General features: G+C 33.6%; 2 protein-coding genes across 4 annotated transcripts; both read right to left on the reverse strand.

The window, feature by feature from the left end:
• Window positions 1-484: 484 nt before the first annotated feature.
• On the reverse strand, window positions 485-3525 carry LOC131649380 (very-long-chain (3R)-3-hydroxyacyl-CoA dehydratase PASTICCINO 2A). 2 transcript variants are annotated; one of them, XM_058919145.1, is made up of 9 exons: window positions 3083-3525; window positions 2887-2998; window positions 2745-2763; window positions 2556-2644; window positions 1951-2004; window positions 1761-1831; window positions 1581-1662; window positions 906-1006; window positions 485-794 (listed from the first exon to the last, which is right to left on the reverse strand). In XM_058919145.1, exons 1-9 carry the CDS (start codon window positions 3160-3162, stop codon window positions 728-730), a joined length of 675 nt encoding a protein of 224 aa, XP_058775128.1. In that variant the 5' UTR covers window positions 3163-3525; the 3' UTR covers window positions 485-727. The 2 variants fall into 2 exon arrangements, with proteins under 2 accessions (XP_058775128.1, XP_058775127.1); XM_058919144.1 differs by having other exon boundaries at window positions 539-798; window positions 910-1006; window positions 3083-3520.
• A 2809-nt stretch (window positions 3526-6334) lies between these two features.
• On the reverse strand, window positions 6335-9439 carry LOC131649379 (uncharacterized protein At4g38062). Of its 2 annotated transcripts, none has more exons than XM_058919142.1 (2): window positions 9303-9439; window positions 6335-9026 (listed from the first exon to the last, which is right to left on the reverse strand). In XM_058919142.1, the coding sequence occupies exon 2, from the start codon at window positions 8986-8988 to the stop codon at window positions 6616-6618; it is 2373 nt and encodes a 790-aa protein (XP_058775125.1). In that variant the 5' UTR covers window positions 8989-9026; window positions 9303-9439; the 3' UTR covers window positions 6335-6615. The 2 variants fall into 2 exon arrangements, with proteins under 2 accessions (XP_058775125.1, XP_058775126.1); XM_058919143.1 differs by having other exon boundaries at window positions 6335-8990; window positions 9303-9409.
• Between the last annotated feature and the right edge of the window lie 296 nt (window positions 9440-9735).

Here is a 9735-nt window from a genome sequence, read left to right on the forward strand (position 1 = left end):
TTATGGAATTAAAATTGAAAAACTTAGTTTTTTCAAAAAAAAAAAATTAATTGTCATTCATAAAATATTTCTCAAGTTCTCATCCATCCTTAGACCTTCATCCATCAATGATGATAGTTTCTCAACCTCATCTTTCAACCAAACCTCATAACTACTCCCCTTAATGGCTTCAATTTGAATTCAACTAATTGCAGGTAGTGTCTACAACTTTTCCCTATACTCCTTTGTGCCCAAACTTTATTAGGTCTTAACCACCAACATGTACAAAGCTAAAACAACGGTTTCAATTGGACCATCCGCTAGTAAACAGTATGATTAATCCTAGAATTAAAAATTGAATTTCTGAAAAGAAAAGTACTTAAGTTTAGTGTTTATAGACATTTATTTGGTATTTCTTCCTTTTTAGGGATTAATTTTACCAAAGCCATATACTTAAATTATCTCAAATTATCCTTTGGCAACATTATACTATCCAGAACTCAAATTATCTCAAATGATATCATTAACTTAAGCTCTCTAATCACTTGAATACAATCACTTAGTTATAGAAGAAGTTGCTTTGCAACATAACATTATATATATCTGCCATGTTGTACTTGAATGTTACATTAACAAAAGAAGCATTTTTTTCCTAAACACATATATGCGGATGGATCCAAACAAGGAACATCACATTTCTATACATCTTGTGTTTGGACAAGAATCAATGGAAACTACTGATGTTGTACTACTCCGTCTTCGATTTGGCGAGCGCTTTCTTCCTCTGCGCAAGCATGTATGAGTACATGTGAGGACTACCTGCATAGAATTATGAAATTCAATCAGTTGAGGTATAAGATCGATCGGTGAGATAAATGTTGTAATAAGGACTTCACAATAGTAAGAATAAGAAAGGTGCTTGGTACATGCCTGGAACGTAGATTGCCAACGCAATGATGGCGAGGTAAAAGTAATCGAATGAAGAGTTCCATGTATTTGGCATTCTTATGCAATACTTCTCAGATGCCTGAAAAACATATCAAATCAATAACTTGAAATTTCAAATTTCGATATAAAAAATAGTATCAAATAGCTCAAGTAGAGTCGGCCATAAGTCATAGACTAACAAGCAACAACTTTTCTCATTATGCATTTTTTAATAAGAAAAAGTTTAGGCGAGTTGAATCCCAGAGGCTCATCAGAGTCGAGGAAAACCCCAAAACTCAAAGAACGCTTAGGTTCTTACATATTACCCACCAATTTCACCGGGTTTGATCTTTTGCAAGATTCTTAGGATAAACTTAATTAAGTACTTATAGCATAAATGTTTATCATATAAGTGCTTTTATAAATAAGTTATTTCTATAACAAAAGGTAAAAAAAAAGTCAAATTACTTCAATATAAGCTATAAGCTGTATTCACAAGCTATCATGTAGAGCTAATGAAAATAAGCCAAAAACAGCTTATGCACATGACCATGTCATAAGATGTTCTTGCATAAGCTCTTCTGTCAAGTCGTTATGCTAGTATCTAAACTCAAATAAGCCGATTCATACAGGCCGTAAATGCAATTTGGATATTTGATATTCAGATTATTTACCTTAATGAATGGCAAGGCAATGTATATCAAACCAACTTCGCTGCTTATGCCGGTTGGGTACAAAAGTAAGAATGTGCTATATCTGCAAAGCGAAAAAATTTAGTCAATCTAAGCGCAAAATAAGATTAACTCGGTACTAAATATATTTCATGAAGAAATCTTTATGCTCAAATTTCATACCTAAGCCACAAAAGCCAAGATGGGGTGAATCCAAAAGCCTCTTTAAATCCGAAGAAAGAATATCGAATAATCTGAAATTGTAACAGTAAAGCAGATGATAAATATTAAACAAAACCAACAAAATTGGAGTATCATACAGATTGTATGAGTGCCGAATGAAAGTAAGAAAGCAATATCATGAAAAACTTGCCTCAGTGATAGACCAGCTGATTAGTAGGGAGCTAACAAGAAAATGAGTTCGAGTCTGTCATTCAAAGACGCACAAAATTTTCAGTAACAGAATATGACAAAATCTTGAATTAAATGACCAGGGTCGTCTTTGGGAACGTGCTAGGCGGGCTACCGCACAGGATCCAAAATTTGTCACGGTTAAACCATGGCTAAATAGAGCCTTGTGAAAAGGTTGTCTCAGTTAAACTGTAGTTAAATAGAACCTCTATTTTTTGTCATGGTTAAACTGCGACTAATCTATACAGGTCTCCAAAAACTTGAGACAACTATGTAAATGACACTAACAGATAAATAAAAGGGTCAAATACAATTTTATTCCTTCTATTGTGCCTCATTCGCGATTTGAGTCCTTTATTTCTAAATCTACGATTTTGGTCCGCAATTACCAAGTCATCAAAATTCAGCCTCAAATTGCATATGTAAGGCAAACTCAGACAGTTTCAAAACAAATGGCAAAATTGTAGATTTAGATATTATAAGACCGAAATCAGAAATGAGCAAAAACGGAGGATCAAAATTGTATTTAAGCCAAAATAATTGAAACAAAGTTAAATCAGTATTCACCTCAGGAAAACTCCACAAGATGCCCCATACCAGAAACAACCTTGAACCAATCTGAGGCAATGTTGCTGTTATTGGAGACCTCACAAGCCCTTCATCAATTCAAAAACAAAATTCCATAAGAAAAAAAAAAGCCAAACTAAATCAAATTAAACCTACATTAAGCATTTAAGTAAGAGATTGATTACTCACCCACTAAACCATGAAGAATCTAGCCCACCATGCAACACAAAGCAGTACCCACAAAACACAAAAATTTGAAACATATTAAGCTAAAACAAACAAAAGGGTGTCTCTAAAACTGATAAAAATCGAAACTTTTTCAACCAATTACCTCTAATACAGCAGCGGTTTGAGCAAAAAGCAAGGGTTTTTCAGCTGCAGTGTAAACATGTTCATGACCCAATTCCTTCAATGTTTTCAAAGACAGATACAGAACTTGAATCCTGCATAAATTGATAAATGGATCTGAGTAACAAGAGAAAAATGCACAAATGGATGAGTGAGTAAATGAGTGAATGAGAATTTACCATCCAAATAAAACAGTCCAATTGTAAAGGATGAGATAGAGTCTTCTAATAGGTGAAGAAGAAGAAGAAGAAGTAGCCATTGAAGAGAGAGAGAGATCTAGGAGGAGAAACCCAAGAAGGGTTCAAAATTTGTCAAGATTGAAAGTGAAAAAGTTGGAATAATAATTGATTAATTGATTAAAGGGTGTGGAAAATTTGAAAATAAAATTTGTTATGATTGGGTTATATAGGTAAAAGGATTAATGTGAAATTGAGGGTAGCCCAACGATCAACAACTTATAATTAAGAGAGAAATGATGATAGATGGATATAGAGGAGAAAGGAAGTGGCATGGTTTGGTTTGGTAGTTGAACCTCTCAACCAAACACGTCGTGTGTTAGTAATAACAACATAGGTTTGGACTGGACAGCTAGACGGTATGGTTTGGTTTCATGTGTTCATAAATTCTTCAGTTTTTTTTTTTAAGATAAAGAAAATAGGATTTGGTTTCATATTTGTTCATAAATAAATGCTTTAGTTTATTCAACAATTAGAAGAAAAAAATGGTTATTATTTTTCTCTTTTGTTATTGGCTCATTCATAAAATAATTATTTTGACTTTTGATCATTTTTATCTTTTTTATGTATTGAATTTTCATCATAGCATTTTTTTATTTATTGAGTTTTGTTATAGCATTTTTATGTTTATAATATTAATGAAAAAATATTGGGCCTTCTAAAATTTGGGGCCCTGTGCTGTAGAACTTGTTGCTCTTGCATAGGGTCGATCATGACCTCGCTCGGAACCGTTGTCAACCAACTCGTTTGCATCATCTTTAAAGTGAAAAATGTTGAAGTATATATCATTGATTGAGAATAGTACAAACTGCTGAGAGAGACTGTTTTTGATTTGTTATGGTGTTGAATGAGGATGGTTAGCATGGAAAACACACACATTTAATGTATCTTATGTAGACATAATGTTGCTACGGCGTAGTCCTCCACATAGACACACACATGTAGGGTAGGGAGGTGATGCACATAGGCCCACTCGAGTGCACTCAAGTGTAGTTATAAATTCAAGATTTCATATGAGACGTCGAATATGATATTTGATCTTCTATCGAATTGTGGTCATCAAACTTGTCACTCTTTGTGTCTATAAAGCAGAAATTTGAGCATTATTTTCACTTTTCGCATTTTTCATTTCTTGAGCGCTATCAGTGAGAGTTTTTCTAGTGAAAACAGTGTTGCAATATTTCTGACAACAAAAAATATAGTGTGGAAAATAAAGTTATTTTATCTACGAAGATCAGGTAAACTTAGTACAAGGACAAGGTGATTATACTTGTGAATACATTGCAATAAGTTTGTATCAATAACGAGAAGTGTGCATAGCACAATTTATGGGTTTATGTGATTAATTGTAAACTAAAAACTAACTAATGTTAAATAGATATAATTAGAAAAATGATTAAGTTTCCATTTCGAATCATCTATCCTATATGTGAGAAATCACATGACTAAACCTATAATGACTATGTTTTAACTATGATCGTTTACAAAACATATAGTTACAACCTCACAACCCCCATATAATGGGAATATCCAATCACAATGTGATCCCATTCTTCTGAAACAACCACTCTTATACTAGGAATCTTCAATAATAATAAATCACATGTTTAGGATAAAATTATCTACAGGGAATATAATATAAGGAAACTAACCACTAACCCTCAAGGGATTCATGGTTTTAATAATTGAAAAGCAAAAACAATGACTTAAAAGATATATGAATGATCTCATATGTTGGAGGAGAATATGGATGAGAAAGGAGAACATAGATGAGAAAAGTCTTAAAAGGTTTTCGTAAAATCATAGTTTTTCCAAAAGATTGGACATCAGAAATTTGATAAAGTGTGCGTTGAATCCATATCCCAAATTACACAATAATCAGACGGTATAATGAAATATGAAATAATGAAGATCTTAGACAATAAATGAATTAATCAATAAAGATTCATTGATGCCTAAATAGAATTTTATTAATGAATCAATCTAATATTATCATTGCGAACATATTTAATCACTTGAAAGATGAACCAACATACTTAATCTATTTCAGACCTACACTTGTACAACAAATCATTATAAACAGATAAAATCTAACAAAATGTAATTCTACGAAAGCGATAAAGAACCTAAACATGCAAATTATACATAAAATTAAAGAGAAAGATAGAGAATAGTGCACCAATGTTTATAGTTATTAAGTGTGTTTGTCCTCGCGTTGCACCTAACTCAATCTCCAATGGCGAACTATTAAAAATTATATTCTTCAACAAATTTGACAATTTTTACAACATGCGTTTAATACATCAGAAAAGGCTATCACAAATATGATTCTTTGGTGACTAGAGAAAGTATCTGCAAAAGATTAACAGTTAAACGCTCAAGTCAGTGCCTAAATATTATGGAACTTTGCAAGCGTGTATAAAAAGAATACCTAAATGCGACTCATGGTCATACTTATATAGTGAAGACAATTCAAACCGTTTTTTATTTGTTCAGTGTGAAGTGTGAGCTATTAATGGATGTAGATCAACAATTGAGATGAAGTGGGATGTCGTACGCCTATGTGGTGTCCTGGAATAAAAGTTTACATGTACGTCAGCGATTGAAACGCTCTTGCTGGATTGAACATGTAAATTGAGTCGACCTAATGAGTTTTTGGATGACGCATAACGACTGAATAAAATGATTTATAAAAATCCATTTACAATAATAAAAAAAGTTGCTTATCTAAATACATGAATGAGTTGGACAAGTTTCTCTTTTAATTTAATTAAAAAAATATAAGTTTGAATTCAATTTTATAAATACAATATATTAAATCTTTTGAATAGAACTTTGCTTATATTATTATCCTCTCAAATTTTGTATTACTAGAAAAAGTTATCCTCTTAAATTGAATAAATTTCTCTTTACAATTATGAGCAAATAATACACCTTTCATGCTTAAAAAAACCACTCTATTAGTAATCTTCTACAAAATAAGTTTGTGCTCTAGTGATGTATTATTTACAAGAATGATGTTGTTAGATTATGTGCTTAATGGAACTTAAATATAACTTTCATTTGATAATTTCTTTTCCAATAATGATATCAGAAAATGATGGGGGAATGAAAACTAAAATAAACATTAGAATATACAAATAAACATCATATTTGAGTATGAAATTTGTACATGTAAAACAATCATCTCATTGTACTAAAATTCACACTATGAATTGTTCAACCAAATAAAAAAATTGTAGAACCAAATCATAAACTGTTCAACCAAATCAGAGTGGAATAACTGTTGCTGCAAGAGCTTGTCCAACCAAACCATAAACTGTTACTACAGATAGTAAAACAAGAATTAGAAAAAATGCTTCAAAATGTGTTTTGCTACATTAATTGAGGCATTAACAAAGCATTTGATGATATACACACACATGACAGGATGGACCAACTAACCTTTCCGAGTTTCAGTACATTCTATCACTCCTCTAGCAACTATTCATCTCCTTGAATGGAGGTCTTATTTCAGAACTGGATTGAATTTTCCTTAACCTACTTGAAGGAGAAAGTTGAACTCCCTTATTCTCTTTGCAAAAGCTATCTTCCTTTTTCAAGTTCATTCCATGACAGTCAATCTCAAAGGTTTTCTCCATGCTTCTCAACATGTCCATCAGTTGAGTGTCTGCATTCGACACCTCATAGATTCGATCACTCAACCCTTGAACAAAAGCCAACAAGTTTTCCTTTTCTAATGACAGTTTCGACGCATTTTCAACCAATTTCTCATTCTCCATTATGAGTTTTCTTTCTATTGTGCCTTCTGCAATCACAACACTCTCAAATTCTCTCCTAAATGATTCTTGTTCCAACAAAACTACCTCTTTCTGAAGCTCTTGCTGCATGCTTTCGCCAATCTTGACTTGTTCAAGAAGTGAACTTTCTAGTTCTTTACGCGTCAAATGACTTCTTTCAAGATCGTTTTTCAATCGTTCAACAATCGACTTCCATATTTGCAGTTCGAACTCCATTTCGTTTCTTTCACAAATTCTATCATCCAATTCATTGATAGCAATGTCCAAAGCTTCATGAGTTTCTCTAAGTTGTTCTTTTGAATCACATTCCATCTGCAAAACCTGATCTTCGAGGATCCGCTGACACTTTCTTGACTCCTCCAGCATTTCCTTGTACTTACCAAGTTCATTTTGCTGCGAGGGCTGCAATTCATTGTTCGATCCATAGGACTCAACTTCCTTCATCAAACATGCTGCTTTCTCGCGTTCTTCATTTAAGCTTTTCCGAGCACTGATCAAAGCATCATCTTTCATCTCCAACTGCCTCATCAGTTGAACGATCTTCCCTTCTTTCTCTATGTTGATTCGATCCATCTCGTCTTTATAATTAGCAAACTTTAATTGAGCCTCCGAAACTGCTTCTTTCAACACTAGCATCATCACATACATCTCCTCATTCATCAACCTCGTCTCAATGTTAACAGAATGAGACTTTTCTAACTCCGTCCGAAGCTCTTCCACCGCTGCAATTTTAGCTTCTAACTCAGACTGACACTTACTCAGGTCTCCATTCAAATGTTCTATCCGAGAATTCCATTCGGCTTCGGAATGAGAATTTTCCAACTCCATCTGAAGCTTTTCCACTGTTGCAATTTTAGCTTCCAATTCAGATTGAGACCTCTTCAAGTCTCCATTCAATTGTTCTATCTGAGACTTCCATTCGGCTTCTCTAGCCTTAAGAGTCAAGGCACACTCTTTATGAGTTTGTTCCAAGTTTTTAAGTCTGGTCCTCAACTTCGACTGCGAATACGAAGCTCCTGCTTCTTGAATTTGAGCTTCCTGTAGTTCTTTGACCAACATCCTTAACTCTTGATTTTCTTGCTTTAGCTTCTCGGTTCGGTACTTTTCTTCTTTAATATACGCCGCTTGTGTTTTCAACGAATATCTCAAATCTGCAATGTCTTTGTCGCGATCAGAGTTTAAGCACTCGACCTCTAGTCTAGCATCGTGATACTCGCTACCAGCATTCTCAAGCTGCAGCCTGAAATCCGAAACTTCAACTTCAAGTCGCTTTTTCTGGCTTTCTACATGAGCAATAGCCTGGTGGCAATTTTGTAACTGATGTTGAAGATCTTCGTATAATCTGATCTGAGAGTCTAATTTAACTTGAAGCGAAGAAATCTCATCGAGCAATACCGATTTTTCCATCTCCCACTCGTTCTTGCTAGACCGAAACTGGCCTTTATGTTTCTCATACGCTTCTTCGAGATGCTTAAACTGTTCCTTCTTCCACTTCAACTGATCTTCCAACTTTCCTTTTTCTTCTTCCAACTTGTAGAACAAGTCATCTCTATCACTTAGTTCTTTCGAAGATTTTAAACTTTTCTGTGACTCCGAACACTTCTTTGAAACCGATAAACAGCTTTTCAGGCTTTCGATTTCTTTTCTGTATTGACAAATCATCTGCTCATGATTCTCCACCTTATCATTCGCTTCCTCTAAGGCCAATACTAACCCTCTATTCCCATCTTCCATCTCTTTAGTCTTCTCATCGCAATCAACTCGGAGTTTATCATTTGCAGCTCTGAGATGTTTGATGATAGACTCTTGTTCTTTCAACTTTCCTTTAAGACCTTCATTCAAATTCTTCGCCTCGACGATTTCCTCCGCCTTTTGAAGCAGTTCCTGATCAAGCTTCTCGAATTTCGACTTTGCTTCTTGTGTTTGATTAACCTGTACATTAAGAGATCTCTTCAAATTCTCAATTGAATCTGATTTGGTTCTTAATTCTGCCTTGAGTTTATCGATCTCAGATTTCGCTTCGTCGAGCTCTTCATAAACCTTTTCCATTCCTTTTCACATATAACAAATTCAACAGAATTTTTTCCCTATTAGCTTGAAAAATAAATCCAGCATTATAATCAATAGTTATATCATTTATTATGAAACTTAAACAAACACAACGACTGACACCAGACACACGACACTGATACAGACACATCGGTAATAATTTGAAAAAAATAAATAAATTACTAATTTTCCCCTTTTCAATTTATATTGCATTGGAAGTAACAGAAACTTGTGACGAATATAAAATTGAGAGAAAAATAAAACAAAATAATGAAAGTAGTTTTAAGAAGAAAGAACTAAAGAAAGAAACTGACCTTGAAGAGCACGGTGCAATTGTTGTTGTGATTTGGTTATGGTGAAATGCGAATTGCGAGAGAAGAAGGAGAAAGATGAAACGAAGTTACCGTTATTTTTAAATAGACAGTTTTTAATGGAAGAGAATGAAAAAAATGAAGTTAGTTAAAGTGAAAGTTTATTAAGCAGTTTTTTTCTTTCTGAAATGAATGAAAAACTAGCCGTTGAAAGGTTCTCTTGGGCCGGGTTTTTTTTAATCTCTTTTCAGTTTCTGGCCCAATTTATATTTTGGCATTTATTTAGAAAACTTTTTTATATACCTCCCTACCTTCTTAGCAACTCGCGGCAAAATTTCTTAAATACCCTTGTATTTCAGAAGCGCATCTTCGAATGCATAAAAAATGTGTCTTTGGAAGTATGTCTCCGAAATCACCTTATTTTTTTAGAAAAAAA

This window comes from Vicia villosa, linkage group LG2, assembly GCF_029867415.1.
Source record: "Vicia villosa cultivar HV-30 ecotype Madison, WI linkage group LG2, Vvil1.0, whole genome shotgun sequence".
Lineage (NCBI taxonomy): Eukaryota > Viridiplantae > Streptophyta > Magnoliopsida > Fabales > Fabaceae > Vicia > Vicia villosa.